Below are 17,843 nucleotides of genomic sequence, written 5' to 3'. Positions count from 1 at the left end.
CTCCTTTAAATAGTCACATACTTACAGAGTGCAAAGCTCATGTAACCTAATCTATGTTTTCCTCAAATCCCCACAAGTCCATTTACTTAAAAACACCACACTCCTGGATGGGTGCCTGGCGTACCAAACCTGTCCCGTCGTGCATATTTTTATACGTGTTACTAAATTAGGAAAGCAGAGTGGACTAAGGTTATGCCAACTCTGAAAAAAGAACAGGGTCTGCATCAGTTTGAGCCTTTGCTTTTAAAGTCACAATCATAATAAAGTTCAAATTTTTTTTATAAAGTATCAAAGTGATCTACTCTAATCAGAGACAGTAATAAAAGCAGAAGGGAAATACAGGAGGGGAAAAAAAGCCAAATTTATTCCCCCCCATTTTGAAGGCTCTAAATCGAAGTATGGAAAACAAGTTTAAAAAAATGAGTTAGGACTACATATTTTAATGCCAGGGTCTAGAATAAGAATAGAATTATTGGCATGCCGTACCCATGATCAGTGGAAATCTACTGTGAAAAGGAGGTAAGGAAGAAGTTGTTTTTATATGCCTTTAATTAAGATTTACTGAAACACCTTATATTGAGCTCTATTCAGAATTACTAAGTTGGGTATTCAAAAAGTCTTTACCAGTGAAATACTAGTATGAATAGTAAATACAGATACTGTACTTTACAGCAACTTAAAAAAGTGAGAGAAATGAGCATGCAGTTTTCGTGTCTCAGTTTCTCTTGCCCTCAATTAGCAAAACAGACTTAGCAATAATCAATTAACATTCTGAGGGTTACTTTATAAATATACAAAGCAGTAATCAACAATTATAGTTTGATTTATGATTTTAATAACGATTGAACCCTTCTTGTCATTACCACTGAAGTTACCTATGCAAGAGAAAATGATCTAATATTCATCTGTAAGTTACATTTTTTCAAAAGTCATCTTCATGAACTCTTCCAGCCTTCTGGAAGCACAAGCTGTTTCAGTTACAAAAACTCACTGATCTTACCACTATTAATTTCCTATTAACTTAGAGGATTATTAATTATGGAGAGATAATTACTAATTTCCTAAGAATGGGTGGAAAGACTCAATCCCCCCCAATATTAAATATGATCAACCTCAAAAAGGTGTGGTCTTAACAAATGGAATGGGAACACCCAAGTTCTATTTCTGGCTAACACTGACTCCTGCTGTGGCCTGGAGCAAATCACTTCTGTTAAAAACACTTTTTTCCATGCTGTAAAATGAGGATAACACTCCCTTATCAGCTTCACAGGATCTTTCTCAAATGCTTTGAAGATGAAGTTTTATAAGCCTACAAATGTATTTTAATGAGGTTTAAACTGCCTATATTTCTAAAACAATTTGCCTTAAAAAGGAAAAGGATTTGAACAGAAATGAAGTGAGGAGTATATATGCTATTAACCTCCCTAAATATTATTGCAGTTTGCACTTTAAAAATACCAAAGGTGGATTAATAAATTTTCCTTCGGATTCTACCTAAGTGAAGCAAAATGGCAACAAGTGGATGCAATATGCAGAAGTCTCCAGAGACAACATGGAAATGTCAATCTGAAATGGAAGCCACACACTTCCTTATATGGGGAAGAAGGGACATTTGCTAAACCTGCCTTTGACTCTTGCAGAGATCTGTACCCCCCTTCAGCAACAGCAACTGCTGGTGCTCCCCAGTCACCTGCACTTCCACTTTACAGATTAAAGAAACAGCATCGCACAGTTTACATTAAGTTTGGTATTATCTGACTGCACTTTTTTTTTTGCCCGATCAATGCGCTCAGCTCTTGGTTTTTAAAGTTCCCTGACAACAAACACAAAGGGAAACAGTCTAGCCCATGTAAAGACAACTGCTGATATATATTTTTTTTCCCTTCTTGAAGGGAACTTTGCCAAAAGATGGGCTGGGATCATAAACCATACCCTGTTCTTTGTTTAATTACTTAGCTTTTGCTCTTGACTTGGCAAAACATTAAGCTTTTCATTTCAGTAAATCTATAATTAACTCCAACATGTGCTGAGTAAACATAACCTCATTTTTAATTAAATCTTAGAACAAGATGCTACAACTTGCCATTTCCAAGTAGAAGTATTTCTCAAGTAATGTACAATAAAAAATCCAATCCTTGTCAAATATGAAACTTAAGTCAAACTTCGAGTAAAACCCACCCTCTTTTAAGTCATCTGCTGTCCAAACATGCATTCACTAACTAAAAGACCAAAATGTAAACCTGAAGAGCCATCACTTCACATAAAAAGTTTCCAAGGCTAAAGTTAAATCAAATCTAAATGGTAACGCAGCAAAACTGAGAGATAACCTTGGCTTTGGGACTGCTGAAGAATAATTTTTCTAGTACATCTCACTGGATTTTTTTTTTTTGGCAAATGATACATAACTCTACAATTCTAAATTAAAATGAGACATCAATTCTCTGAATAAAGAGAAATCTCTAAAAGAATAAAGTTAAGCTACTATGAAAACGTGATATCAACTAAGTCAAGCTTATATGTAATATTTGTAATACAAATATGTAATACAAACTAATGTAATAATATGAAATAACCATCTTTTGTTTATGCTGCAGCTCTAAGACTTATCTCTGGCATTACATATTTCCAAATGGCCCTCAAGAATTTCGATTATTTAAGTGCTACAGTTAAATAGTAGAAAACTTCACAAAACTTTACTTCATGTTCAAGAATTACATGTACCAGAACCAAATAAAAGAACCAAGAAATTGTTAAAGACAGAAGCTACAAGATTTACAGTTTGCAGAACAAAAAAAATGCTGTGCATTTCAATGAAAAAAGCACTCAAGAGAACTTTATAATATTAAATCTCCTCTTCTTACTTATCTGCAACTCTCTTAATCAGCTCTCCCCCCGAAGACAGCGTCTCTCAGTTAGTGATTCTGATTACCACAGAATCTAGATACCGATAACTCTGCATTAGGCAGAAGCTGGTCCACTTATTAACCTTATCCAAAGTACATTCAAAACATGACTTCAAGAGAATTTCACAAAGCATTTTCTTCCAGTCATTTTATATTATACTTCAATTTCAACATGCTTGTTCTGGACAAATTATTCCCCTTGCTTCTCATCAAGTTTAGCTTAGTCATCTTTCAATAATTCTCACAACAATTTAATGATGCGTGATCGAAGCCCCATTGTTTCAGTGGTAGTGCACAATTAGACAAAGTGCCTTGAGGCCAAAGTACATGATCTTATCCATGGGTGACGCTGATTTGGTAGTGTTTGCTAAGCACAAAGGTAGGATTATCATTTACACTACAAAAGTGCCACAGCATAGAAAGTGCTTTCTAATCTCCAAGGAACACAGTTTCTGCTTCACCTAATGCCCTTTTTCCCCCCTCATCAGTCCTGTATTGCCTGATCTCTTCAGGAAACTAAGGCTTATGTATTCATGCTGTCTGCATGTATTTTCATCATTCTCCTCCCTTAAAGTGACTTTTTAAAACTAGCTGAATAATCATGACCAAACGTGAGAAAAGAAGAGAGGTCTTCATTATTAAATTCTCACAAGCTTTATGAAAACAGGTACTTAGAGACTAAGATCCTGCCCATCGCATTGAAGATAAACCGCAGCATAGGCTCAATGTTTATTAGAGTCTGAAGAATGTCTACAATCAGACTGAAGACATAAATCTTTATTGGGCTTCATTATGCATACAATTTCAATTGTTTTAGAGTTATGCTAGATTTCTATAAGGCAAATCTTAAACACTAAAAATGAATGTTAAGAGCACAGTTGTGGAACAAAAACATTAAAAATGGATAATGAATCAACATATGCTATGAATTGCATTGTTTCTTTCAGTTCTTAACCACAATGAAGGAAGACACAATAGAGAATCATTCTTAAAATAAAAAATGCAATAGAAAAGTGTGGGTGTTCAGACACTTAATGGCAAACGTTTACCATCCAACAGTTCTGCAGATTTTTTTAGCAATTGATTAAGGATATTACTAAGAGTATCCTCCTAGATATCCATCTACTATCCATGTAGTTTCAACAAAAACTGACGGTACTTATAACACCAGACACTAGGAAGGGAGAGACAAGAGGAATGACAGGGCAAGAACTCTAAAGTAAGCTTTTTATGTGATGACATCATTCCACTGCAAGTTGGCCTGTCTGGTTACACAAGGTGAATACTGATCCACCTTTCTTAACTGGATCCTCTGCTGTGATAAACAGTTCACTGCCATTTGTGTGATATATGCGGGACTAAGTCTGGAAGAAAATGACGGTCACAAGTTTTGAAAAGTTACTTCCATAGATTACTATCACCTATACCTGAAAGCTATTTTTTAATGCAGATCTTTAAGATCTGCACAAGCTGCACTAGTAGAAGCTAAATTATATCTTAAATGGTTACTTATTATAAATTAAGAGCAATTAAGAGCTGTCTTTCCTTAACAATGCATTGCAATGCAGTATCTGCTGTAAAGAAAGCAGTTAACACGCAGTAAAATGATGTACTGCAGTGAAATAGTATCTCATCCTAGTTCATTTTATTAACTTTGCTAACTTTCCTGACAGAACGCTATTTAACACTATTATGAAGATTCATGCTACCAATTTAGTTAAGGATTATAAATTATATTTCTAAATTTATTATAAGTTATAATTATAAAACAATTCATCAAAACTTACTATTTTGCTCTATTTTTTCATTTGTTGAACATAAATGTTATTTGCAAACTCAAAGATTTTGTTACAAAGTAATCTTTGAAATCTTTGCAATTTTACAAAGAAAAACTGTGAAAATATGCTTGGAAGCCCTCTTCAGGAAATGTTATGTTTAGGAAACACTCAATGCAGATTAACTCTCCAGTGGGCAAACTCTCCAGTGTAAGTGAAAGATTAATCTTGCTCGGACTGATAATACTCAAGTTGTATGACACCCAGTCATGTTGATAGTGACAGCATGTGAACAGACAGGATTGGTAATGATAGCAGTAATGCCATATGTATAAACTGATGGTACACTACCAGCAAAACCAGAAAGACCAGACACCACTGGATTCTCCAGTTCAAAAGTAGGCAACAGTAGTATTATTCTAAGGATGCAAAATTTTCATGCACACAAAACTAAACACGCTTAGGGACAATGCTCAGTACCAAATTTTGTAAACTTCAGGAGAAATTAAATGCAGCATGCCTATGCAGCTGATACCAATTCCTAATCAAATGTGGTAGACTCAAAATCAGCTCTTCAGTAATGTAAATTATCCTTTTGAAAGTCTTTTTTGGAACCTTTTTAAGTTAATGTGTGAAGTTTTGCAGAAAATGTGTCACTTTTCTTTGAACAAGTCTTTCTTTCACAGTACAGCACCATAAGGTAAATTATCTTTGAGGAACATAAAGCACACTCAAGTCACTCCTTTCTTTTGAATGTAGGACATCTGAAAATTGATGGAAATTTTATTGGCCTTGGGTCATAATGTTTAACAGGTTTATGTAATTTCATTCCAGAGCATTTACATAGACGTATACATTTTTTTCTTTCTAATCATAAGCTTCCTTTGACTTATTCTTATTAAGCTTATTATGCCTAGAAAAGTACAAGGAAAGGACAGCTAGATTTCTGCACCCAAAACTTCAAGGAGCAATTGCAATATATTTCTTAATAATAAGCAATACGAACTGACAAACACATGATGGTCACACTGAGAAGTTAGTTAAAATTAGAGCCAAAAGCTAATCCTGTTAGATTAAGTTAGACCAGTTTTTTGAAATGCTGGCCTTAGATTTTTATAATCTCTGCAGATCCGAAGATGCAAATATGCCATAGAAAGATTTAAAAAAAAAATTAAAAATTACCATCATCTTCTCTGGAAAAATATAAGGGCAATGGAAGAAGAACAATCAGTTATGTCTGCTTGTCAAAGTATTTAGAAGGCAAAAAAAATAATTCAAAATCTGCCTACGGCCAACTTTTTCTGACTTTGTGTCACATTTACTTTGAATAAATTTTGCTTTTTTATTATAAACTAGCAGGACAAACATTTGTTATTTACTGTCATAGTGAGGTGGAACTGCCATAGGCAAACCTACTAGACATCTGTCTTTTTAGAAAATACATGAATGGGGCTGTTGGGCGTAAAGAAAGGAAGGACTGGAATCCTAAAGGAAAATTGGAAGAAACATCATTTTATCATAATGACAGTTGGCATTGGAATTTTCTGTCTTCTCAAGGAAGTTCAATGTTTTCTTGATACAATGGCAAAAGACTGTTAATACATTTTTTTCCCCACTTCAGAAGCATTTTTCAGGACTTAAAGCCACATACAGTGTGGCTTTTTTCTAACTACAGAGTATATTTAGTACAATACATACAATGGCAATCCCTGCCTAGTCTTTAAATGCAAGTTGTACCATGCTTCAACTGTAAGATATGAATAAACCCAGAGCAGATCACTATGCCAATTAAGTTCAAATGGAATTTGTCATTGCTGTAATCCCTCACGCATTTGTACTTACCTGCAGGTAAGTATTTCAGCTGATTGTTAGCCAAGCGAAGATGACGTAAGGATCTCAGGCGGCCAATCTCTGGACACACAATTTCGAGGGCATTATCACTTAGGTCCAGAAACTGCAGTTTAACGAGGGAGCCAATGGCTTGTGAGAGAACAGATTAAAACATGAATGTGACCCAACAGTAATGTTAAAATCTTAATAGGACTATGAGAGGATAAAAAGCCACAGTACCCAACACCTATATCTGAGCAGATTTTGATGTATGAAAGCTGGTCTCACAACTGAATGACATGGATAAGCATTTCCACAAACTATCTAACAAACAGTACTGCTGGCAGTGAGACAGGGAGGAAAAATAGTGATGTAGAGAATACTCCCATTTCTAGATTCTCCTCAGACGATTCTGCCCCAGCATAACTTTTTCCATTCCTTTGCTTTGTGTCTATTCAATTTATATATTCAGAAAGAGTTTAAAGTACTTTCCTGAAGTTAGGCACATAACTCTACAAAGACAAGGAAAAGAAACTAGTACAAGTTCTTGATAATTTAGGTTTCAAATCTGTCATGATCTAAACCAGCAGAGTATTCTGTGTGGTAACTGGCTGAAAGCAGTAGACACTCCAGATTTTTGTTTCTGTAGAGGAGTGCCATTTAGTCTTTTTGCTTTCTGCAATTAGAACTGAAGCAAACAGCATTTAGGTGCATTTGAGAATTCATTAAAAGAATTTAACATAGCATAAACAAAGATATTATCGACTAAGAGCTACGCTGGTATATTTTGTATGAAAATCTTTAATGTTTTATGGGAAAATAAAGGAAAAAATAGGTCTCTTCAAAGAAGAAAAATGAATATTTTATGATTCCTGCCACTTATTGTGAGCTGGTAGATTACTTACCTTCAGGTACAACAACTATGTTATTTGAATGAAGGTACCTGGGGGGAGGAGAAAAAAGCAGAGGACACCACCTGTTACCCTCAAGGACTTCTGCTACATAATCAGTTTGCAAAATATCCAATTTCAGACTGAAAGAGCACCCTCAAAGCCATTCCTCTCTATGACCACAAAAGCTGTGGAAACTGTATAAACTGGCAATGGATAGGTACTTAAGTTTCACTTAGACTATTAAATGATTAACATAAAAATAAAAGAGAATGACGTACAATTATTTAAAACAAAACATTCACAGTTACAATAATAATGGGCTTTAGTTTTGAGAGTCATAAGAGGAAACAAAAAGGAAAAAGAAGAAAGCAGATAGAATAACCAGAATGAACCATATTTGATCATCAGGTTATTCCACACTAAATGCTGGGCAAGAAAAGAAAAAAGCCCAAACCCACACAAGTTACACAATTACGAACATTTTCCCCTGCACCTAAACTCTTGCACCTTTACTGACTGAAGAAACAAGCACATGATCCACTCACTGCAAGTGGGTTTTTCAAACCTGGAGTACATTTTTCAAAAGAAAAACCCAATCTTACACATGGTCATTTAGGTTGGTAGTGAGGGTGGCCAGATCGCTCACCAAGAATCTTCAGCACCCTCTGCTGGAACACTTCCAGTACTACTAGTAACATAAAAACTGTTCTTAGATTAACAAAATTTTCAGATATTGACATCTAATTGTAAAGGTATACTGAGTACTCAATGTCCAATTGCTTAGGCACATACGGAAATTATTTGCACAACATTTTTTTTTCACTCTATTCAAACAGCATTTCCAAAAGTAGGAGCCTGTCTTTTCAGTGAGATAGAGGCAGAAAAAGGAAAAAGACATATGAACATTTCAACTCTATAGAGCATCTGAGCCTTCTCTTTTTCTTTAAAAATCGCAGACATTTAAAGTTTACGAAAAATGTAACAAACATAAGGATAGCAGATATGTTTGTAGTAATCCTTATATATACCTCAGGATGAGAATTCTCCTACTCATTTCAGTTGCAGCTCCTGGAAAATACCTGTGAACTATTTCACTCAAGCTAAAAAGATGTATATTATGAGGATCTACACCTAGTATCCCAGCATGAGGGACACGATATACAAAGAAACACAGATAACAGTGAAGTTTTTAAAAATATATAGTGAAATTGTCAAGGATATAACTTCCAGGAAAATGAAAATCAGTTAAGTTTGTCTTTCAAAGTTTAAAGCTACTGTAACAAATTGTTCTTTAAATAAATCTTTATTTTGTGGTCTCTCCTCTGTCAACAAAACATCTCTTACTGTCTGATCAAAAATTGACTTGTACTGTTAGAGCTACACAAACCACAGGCCCACTGCAGTTCTCTCTAGACCAGAAGAATGTGTGGGATAATGGTGGTACAACTAAGCTTGCTGAACCCCAAATAATTAGGTTTGACTCCTACAATTCAGTGTTTCCAAGAGATTATTTTAAGCTGTAATTTATACAGGTTTTCCTAAAGGCACCATCAGATAACATGGAGATTTCCTGATGCCCCATGGCAAATCATTAAATACTAAGTATAACAAATACAAAAATATTTATTTTACTGCTTCAGAGCATAAACGTACTCTCAAGACTCAGGCATGATAAGACAAGATTGTCTCTTAAGCAAGTCCGAGACTGCAGTGACCTACAAAACAGTTCAATTATACTGTGGTCGCGTGTACCAGAAAGGTGTGGTTTCAAGGGCCAAATTAAGATGACAAGATCAGACAGCTGAATGCATTAGACTACTCCAATATACACCTCCTCCTGTTTAGAGCTTTCCATTAAATGAACAGAATCAATGGTCCATCAGTTAACTCAACTGACAGTGAGCCAAATGAATTATAAGGGGAAAAGAGGATGTCCCTTTTAACACCCCCTCCGCCAAGCCTACCATACAAGAAAATCATAACCTTACAAGAAGAAAATGGGAGGGAAGAGGACATTGACTCAGGGGCTTACAGTTTAAGTGCCAAAATAATACAGTTCATGTGACATCCATTCTTTGGACAAGATTAGATAAACTACTCTGCCTACAGCAATCATCATTAAATAGTTACTACCCCTACTTGCTCATTCCTGCTCCTATTTGACAATCCGTGACTTGGTTCCAAAAAAACTTAGTACTACAATCAGCAAGACTGAGCTCATAATACCCCTGGTAGCTGGGCTGGAAATGAGCAACTAGGGATGGGCTGGAAGCAGTAGCCTGTTACTCTGGCTGTCACAACCATCTGACCGTTGCATTTGGAGGTTCCAGTGCTGTATCAGGGTGGCAACAGTCTACACAGGAGTTGGGGGGATAAGTATTTTTCCCTTAGCAGTGTAGGCTGTTGTATATTTTGTTATACAAAATTGTTTATTGTTATACAATAAACAAGAAATTATAGAAAAGATTAACATGGAACAAAATATCTCCTTTTTTAAAAAAAAGGAGAAAAACCCAACAAAAAATAACCCTTTCTTGACCTCCAAGAAAAACTTTCACACTTAAGAGGTAGGTTATGTGCAAGCAATACATTCTAGAATTATTTTAAGGTAAGATGGATCAGCATAATAAAAATATATTAGAACTCCTACACAAACTCACAATTCCACGAGGTTTGGAAGCTTCTGTGCAAGGTTTTCTGGCTGAAAAAGAGTTAGAGATTTTTTAGGTTTCAAAACAAAAAGCAGACACACACATATTGTGTACCCAACTCATTTTAATATCCATACTAAAACATGTCAGCAGCTAGTCACAGAAAAAATGGCAACAAGGAGCTTGTATGCAATACCCTATTTCCACATCCCCGCACGTTCTCCATCAGTGCAATCTGGGATATATCAAGGGTGAGCAATTCACTACTGAAACAGAACTACAGCCTAGAAGCGACATTAACGCGTCCTCAACTAAATGGTAAACAGACTTCTGAGGCTGAAAAGATGGATTACCAAAAACCTTAGTTTCAAAAATAAATTAAAATAATTGAGTTAGCTGAAGCCAAGAGACTGCTAAGAAGCTGCAGCCTTTACAGACTTAAAGCAGAACAAGAACTATACAAGATGTCTAACCATAATGTATTTTATTTTGTAATGCTAGTAAATTGGGAAATGACCTACAAACTTTGTGTAGCTTAATCAATTACCACCAAGCCAGAAGTGCTGAATCCATCAAACTAGATTTCCATATTTACAAATTAAGATGCATATTATTTTCTAACTGCTAACTGTTCCCTAGCTGCAATTCTGTTTCTTAATGACGTTTATAACCATGAACATATACCACAAAATCGGCTTCACAAGTTTTACATGTCATGTTGGTAACCTTGAATAACTTGAGTATGGTTAAGACAGCTTTATTGCTTAAGAAACCTACTTTAAACATAGATATGTTTTATTGAAAAAAAGTTTTTACAATACACATGCAGAAACAAATAAATTTTAAGATCAGCTCAATCACACAGTCAATTTCCTGTTAAAAAAACCCTAGCAGTTTTCACTGTCATATAAATTTAAGGTATATTATTATCTAAAATACTTAACTTTGTGTTTATAAATTTATTATGAAGAAATACACTAACTTGAAAAAGTAATGTCAAAATAGTCTTAAGTGGCAAACATGCCATATCCTAGATCTGAGTACAAAAAATAGTTTGTTTTTAACTATGGAGCAGCAAATGATGGCTCAATAAATGAATCCGTTGACGTCAAGACCCAAGAAACAGGCTATAACTAATCAGTTGTTGCCACCTACTGGAAGGTTTGCTACAGTACATTTATCTTCTCTCGGCACAGCATTTTATTTGGTCAGAGAGAACAGCTTAAACCGGGAAAACATGGAAAGGCTGCAACATGCTCAAGCACAAAAAATTCAAGCTTTAATTTAAAAAATGAAGAGGGAATGTGAAAAAACAAATTCACTGTCATCCTACACCCTTTATTAGAATAAGGATACTAACCTGAATCACAAACTATTTTCACATTATACATGAAAGTTATCCTCTTACTCCTGCTTTAACTGCTTCATATTGTAAGAGCGCTAAACTGACGAGAGACAACTTTACAGTTTAGCAAGTCTATAATAGAAATTCTGCTTAACTTCTTGAGTACCACAGTAACAATGGGTCTGAGTCAATACAACATCCTACAATGAAATTAAAAAACTATTCTGATCTATCAATTGAGAGATAAAACTAACTCTGGTCTCTACTGGTGACATGACAACAAACAATGATGATAAATGAATCATCAATTCTGCCACCAGTTTAGTGAAGCTTGCCTCGCCCTCACACCCACTGGACATTTTTCAAAAAGTGAACCTGCTGATTTGGTTCAGCATTGCATATGCTGAGTTAGTAAATTAAGAACAATTGTTCTTTGATATGGCTAGATCATGCTTCTGACAGTGCCATCAAGGCAAACGTGTGTTTCCTTTTAATAGATGGGGAAATAGGATTACTGGAAGGCTAATGTTATCAGTCAAACATTAAATGAGAAGTTGGAAGACTTGATGTTGAGATACAGGTGTGCTATATAGCTTCTTGATCCATTCATTATGTCATAGCCCTCTATTATTTCCATCTTGCCAATGAAGACAAAAATGAAATTATTCTTAGTCAAGGTATATGTAAATTCTGTCAGCATAACTATTCCAGACATTTTCATAGGAGCCATCTGTCAAGGACTAGAGTAATTTTAGAACAGCAAAGAAGAACAAAAGCTGATTTAGTCAACATTTTTCAGAACTCTGAAGGAATGAACCAATAGGACGAAAGTACCACCTTACTTTAAAGAAACATGGTACAGATTTAGTTTTGATGATTGCTAATAATCTGCATGCAATTTAAAGTATTTATTCATGAGCTAATGCTCATCATCTTGCATAGAATCAAAGGAGCACAAGGCTGAAAGAGACATGAAAATTACTCTTCTCAGACAGGATCACCCCTCAAAGAAATTGGTACATTTTCTCCTTCAGAAAGTCTCAGTGAAAGGAATACAGCTTCCTTCAATAACCTATTTGTTTTCAACTATTCTCAGATGAGATTCCTTCCCCTGCCCCCCCCATGTAAATAACTTACTACTTCTTTACTGAAATTGAGAGTATTACTTGTCCTACCAGCAAAAAAAATTCATTATGAAAATACTGCTTTGTAAAAATACCAATGACTTCTGCTCTCCCCCATTACTCCTCTTCTATTTCTTTTCTTCTCTGTCTTCTCTTTTTGCAAGCGGAATTAACCTAAGTCTCTCAACCTTCTCTCATAGGCCATGTTCTCTAAAAATCCCCTGTTGCCGCTTTCTAGGTTCTTTGCAGTTTACCTAGGTTGTTCATAAGTATGAAAACCCCAGACTCAATCTTTGCTCCAGCTTATGCTTTAACAGTATCCAATAATTATTCCCTTCTGATTTTAATAGAGATTGTGAAACTTTCTATGTTCCAAAAAGACATCTGCCTTTTTTGTAACATGCTGCTGACTTGATCTATTTTGGTCCACTACAACTTCCAACATCTATTCTGCTGAACAGATGCTCAGTGAATTAGACCCAATTTTGTTTCCCTAGGTCCTAGCTATAGTGCTATGCATTTGAATGAGGTTCCACCGAGTCATATTATGAGCAAGTCATCCTGATCATTTTGAATCCTAATGCTCTACTTCATGCTGTTTGCAAGTCATTTTGCCTAGGTATGATCTACGTTTTACATATTATTTCAGTTCCTTTATCCCTGGCCTCAATTACAATACCAAACTGTTGGGCAAGAGCTGCATCCCTCATTTAATACATCTTCTGTTGACAGTAACCATGGGTAATTACTCTTATGCCACATTACACATCCATTAGCTGGTAATGTTAACAGATACTGAGAGGAAAATGGAACTAAACTTACTTGTGAGGCTTTGTTTTGGTTTCTATTTTATAATTGCTTTGAGAAAAACAAAACCAGGCTCTAACACATACATGCAGAAAAGCGATATGCAAAACTCTCCTTATTATTGTTTCATCTTTTGAGCAGTACAAACTTCATGAACCTTACACCACTAAATAAGCACTGATTTTTCACAAAGTGTCGAAGCAGAACTGTTTATAGTATTTGGTTAATTTTTAAAGCAGCTTTAATTTGTAACCATGAATCCTATTCTCCCATTACATTATTAAGCAAAGGACTTGCCCAAAACCAAAAAGTGCCAAAATAATTCTCTACAGTACATGCAAACTTAAGTGACTCATTCAAGATGAAGAAAAAGCGTAAAATCTTCAGAATCCTTTTCAGCTTTTGGCCCAAGAAGTAAAGCTTTTATTAAGGAATTCTAATGTATCATTGTCAAAGCTTTAAACACTATTCCTTAAACTGGAGTACTGGACTTTTTCTAGGAAGCACTGAAAAACATGTAATTTTGGTGAGTTTTAAGTAGTCAGGCCCTCAAGCTCCTCTACCCTGGCTATTATTTTACCTATCATACCATAGAAGACCCCAAGAAAAAAAAAAAAAGACAACAAAAACCCACCAACAAAAACCCACAAACCTTAATTACTTGGAGACTTGAGCCTACTGACAGTGGCAAGTTTTGACGCTCTGTAGAGTCTTACCAACTCACAATATGTCACACAGTTGTTTAACTACCCCACACTGAATTCTGAGGTCACAACATTCATCCAGGGTAAGAATTTGTTCAGTTCAGAGAAAAACAACAAAACAAGAAGAAACCACAACAGAAAATCCCACAACCCTGAAATTAACTGTTTGTTCTCCTATCAACAGCAGCCCGTAGACACAAGTTTTCGCTGATACCTTAACAGCAAGCTTTGAATTAGACCCTGGGATTGACGAAGCCTTTAAAACAAGGCACACACCAAGGTAAAAGTTGTTTAGCCTAATGAAGGAATGTAGATTAGACTGCATAGTATCACCTAACAGTAGAAAGGCCTGACCACTGACATGAGCAAAATTTACAGCAGTTAAAAAAAACCCCAAACAAACCTCACAAGAAAACCCCCAGCAGAGCTTCAAAACGGTAACCATAAAATGTCATAAACTTTCATTTATTATACTCTACAATACCTATGCAAGTTCAAACATAATACAACCAAATACTCATATTTCACAATGGATGACATCATTCAGGATCAGATTTACTATAAGATTATTATTCTTTTAAATTATCTTGGTTTTTCTGTTCCAAAAATCAGAATTCCTGAACACACAGACAGTAAACATTACAATAAAGAGGTTGTCGTACCAATGTGGTCAGGGAATTTCTTTTCATATAAAGTCTCTCCAAGTACTGCAGCCCCTCATCTTTCAGTAACTCCAAAGGAAAGTGATGGAGATTTCGGTAATTTAAGAACAAGTTCTTGTGCCTTTCCAGCTTTGCCTCAGAGATTGTTTTACATAGTTCTGATGCCATGACTAATCCTGTTCCAAGCACCACATCTAGTGCATTGCATCTTCTGAAAGCAGACCCATTTCTAGGAGACAAAAAAAGAAAAAACCAAGACATTATCAAGGTGTATGCCATGCATTCTTTTGCAGAAAGAGTTAGTTATTACATATTGTCCGATAATTTATCTAAACATACTTGTTCCAGTTAATACATAAAGTATCCAGAACATCCACACCATAAGATATGTTAGAAGCAAATCTTTGACTATTTTCTGTAAGAAGTTTTAGTGTGTTTTCGGACCAGCAATAACAAGATCTCAAGCTATACATAATGCTTTTTTTCATCCATTTTCCATGGACCTTTCAGATAATTTTGTTGCCACCACAAGAAAAAAAAAAAAAAAAGAAACCTCTCTCTACTAACCATTATTAATGTCCTACATCTGTTCTGTGAAGTGTGCTAAAAGAAGAATCCACAAATCATACGAAAAATGCACAATTTATTAGACGACTTCTTATCTTCAGATGACTAAAATGCTTTCATGTAGCTTTTAATTCAGAATGACAAAAGGCAATGAAAGTTTGTTAAGCTTTCCCCTATAAAAGTACTGGAAGAATTTATCAGTTGGAAGCGATATTGGAGATGGAGAGCCACTTAGGGCATTTTAAAATAATAAACTAATATATGAGACATCTGAAACCTACAGCAAGAAAATTTATAAAGAGCTAAATGCGAGAGCAGATTTTCAGCTCTCTTTCCTAAAAATAAAACCAGAAAGAACTAAATGTCAAGCTTTAACTGACAATTTCAAACCCAGAAAACAAAAGCATGAAGACAAATTAAAAATTAACTCATATCTGGAAGCAGATTTTATTTAGCTTGTTTTTCAAGTATAACCAAAATTGTAGTCATTATGTTGTCTAGATTTAGATGACAGCAGCAATGCTACATCTTTTCAATTGTCTCAGAAGTCAGGAGAACATAATAAATCCAGACTATTTATTAATTTAAAGTTACCAGTTTTCTACAGACTCGTGTGTATAAATTAATGTCCGTTAACGAAAGGCACGGAATTGTAACTGCTTTTCACCAATAACATTTTCTAGGAATGAGTATGTTCATTCCTTTACTGAAGGAGAGATTTCTAATCATAACAGATATTGGAAGTGAAGGTACTGAGTTATGACCAAGAATCCTATCTGATTATACACTAGTCATTGTAAACAAAACTCCTTACCCGGCTGAAGACTGACAACTGGACCATACATGTAAGTCAAACTACTTTATCAGTTTCAGTCATTTCCTTGATGTGCAGATGAGCAGCTTCTACCAGTGACCTATGTCCTTCTGGAAGAATACAGCATTTGTTTTCTTAGAGTCCCATAAGCACTACTAATCACAACTTCGGTGTAACATCCTGCACACCTTTTCTAATCTTGAGTTATCCCCAATTCAAGCTATGCTAAGATCAGTTCTACAAGCAAATGATTACCCTGTTGAGAATCCTATATAAGATTAAAAGTATCAGTCCAACTTTGGTTAAACAGTATTCGTATGAGAACCACCATGGCTGTAACAGTTGCTTTCATCAGCTATCTTAAGGAGATGGGATACCACACACTGCTGGCCCTGGGCACTAGTGACATTAAAGCTCCCTTAGTTCAACAAATAAAGGAAATTAAGCCACTACAATTCCAAACTCCACCTCTGTGATCAGCATAAAATAATTCAAAGAAAAGCATTAGAATTTTTAACGTGCATAGTTGGAGCGTATTTGAGCACTCAACTGCTACAATACAAGAATACACAATACAATCAAGAATCGGTAAAGGAAAGTTCATCTTTCCCCGAAATATTTTTTTTAAACGAAAAGCTATGAAGTCACAAAACACATACATAAACATCCAACAGCCTTCCAATTTGTCCAGAGATGCTTTTTAGGTGTTCTGCACTTGTGGACTTCTCTTCAAGTTGTGACTCCATATACCAACTGGACCACATTTAGCCATGGCACACATGAATACACAGACATGCAAGCCCACACATGCAAAGTCCAGTCATAACCTACTCTATTTTGGCTCTTACTTCAAAGGAAAATCATCCTACTCCCTTCCACCACCAGCCAAACTTTTTCTCTCTAAGTAATCTTTTTTCCAAAGATGAGACACAGCACTACCAAAAAGGAACAGATACAATCACGGTCTTTAAAGAAGGTAAAAAGGGAGGATGAGGACAGATAATACCTAGTGATGATGGCCCTGTGAGGAGTCAAGTCACTCAGGGGAGAAAACCACCGTTTCACAGAGGATGGAGAAGATACAAATAAGCCCACACTGAGCACACGACAGGGAGCGGAGGCTAGGCGAAGGCGTGTGAAGGGGTGACACCGGAGGCTCAGGAGACCCCCAGACCTGCGGGTCGCCTCCAGCCGAGTGAGACTGCCTGGAGGAAAAGAGCGCACACGGGCAGATGAAAACTTGGAGGAACCGTAGGGCACAAGAGAACAAGGCTACGAGGTGGGGCTGCACGGAGCCGCCCTGCTCGCTGCTCCTTGGGCCCTGGGGGAGGCCGCTCAGTCACGGGTGGGTGCGAGGGAACCGGCCTGTCCCGGCTGTGCGGATGGGGAGCGGGGCGCCACAGGCAGAGGCCTGGGAGGGCTGAGGAGGCGGCAGGAGGCCGCCCCCACATCTGAAGGGGGGCCGGAGAGGAGTAAGGAGGAAAGGGCCTCGGCCCGGGGAGACGGCGAAGGCTCACACCCCCTCACGGAGAAGGCGCCGTGCCCGCGCGGTCCAGTGGGCAGACAGCAGGGGGCAAAGCAGCGGAGGCACCCACACACGCGCCCAGAACCCGATCCGCCCTGTCCCGCTCGCCCTCCCGCCGGGAGGAAGAGTCACTCACCGGCACCGGTGTCGCCGGAGCGGCGATCGCCTCTGCCCTGCTCAGCGCCGCCGCCAGCCCAAGCACCCGGAGGCGGAGCGGGCCGTAGCCGCGCGAGACCGCTGCCA

The 17,843-nt window shown here is 36.8% G+C and overlaps 1 protein-coding gene across 8 annotated transcripts in view; it reads right to left on the bottom strand.

The window, feature by feature from the left end:
- Positions 1 to 17,843, bottom strand: part of LRRC28 (leucine rich repeat containing 28) — a 54,817-nt gene extending 36,974 nt beyond the window's left edge. For 6 of the 8 annotated variants that reach the window (XR_012996168.1, XM_076348003.1, XM_076348001.1 and 3 more), the window contains exons 1-5: positions 17,737 to 17,797; positions 14,695 to 14,923; positions 10,062 to 10,102; positions 7,414 to 7,451; positions 6,521 to 6,658 (exon numbers count right to left, since the gene is read on the bottom strand). Coding sequence is in view for 7 of the 8 variants with exons in the window: in XM_076348003.1 (XP_076204118.1) it covers positions 6,521 to 6,658; positions 7,414 to 7,451; positions 10,062 to 10,102; positions 14,695 to 14,862 (385 nt within the window). In the remaining variant the exon portion in view is untranslated. Of the gene's footprint in view, positions 1 to 6,520; positions 6,659 to 7,413; positions 7,452 to 10,061; positions 10,103 to 14,694; positions 14,924 to 17,081; positions 17,281 to 17,736 lie in introns of all 8 variants that reach the window. The other 2 variants (XM_076348008.1, XM_076348006.1) reach the window with 1 other exon arrangement.

This window comes from Aptenodytes patagonicus, chromosome 10 (genome assembly GCF_965638725.1).
Source record: "Aptenodytes patagonicus chromosome 10, bAptPat1.pri.cur, whole genome shotgun sequence".
Lineage (NCBI taxonomy): Eukaryota > Metazoa > Chordata > Aves > Sphenisciformes > Spheniscidae > Aptenodytes > Aptenodytes patagonicus.
The sequence above is the reverse complement of the archived record's forward strand: the minus strand, read 5'-3'. Positions and strand labels throughout refer to the sequence as shown.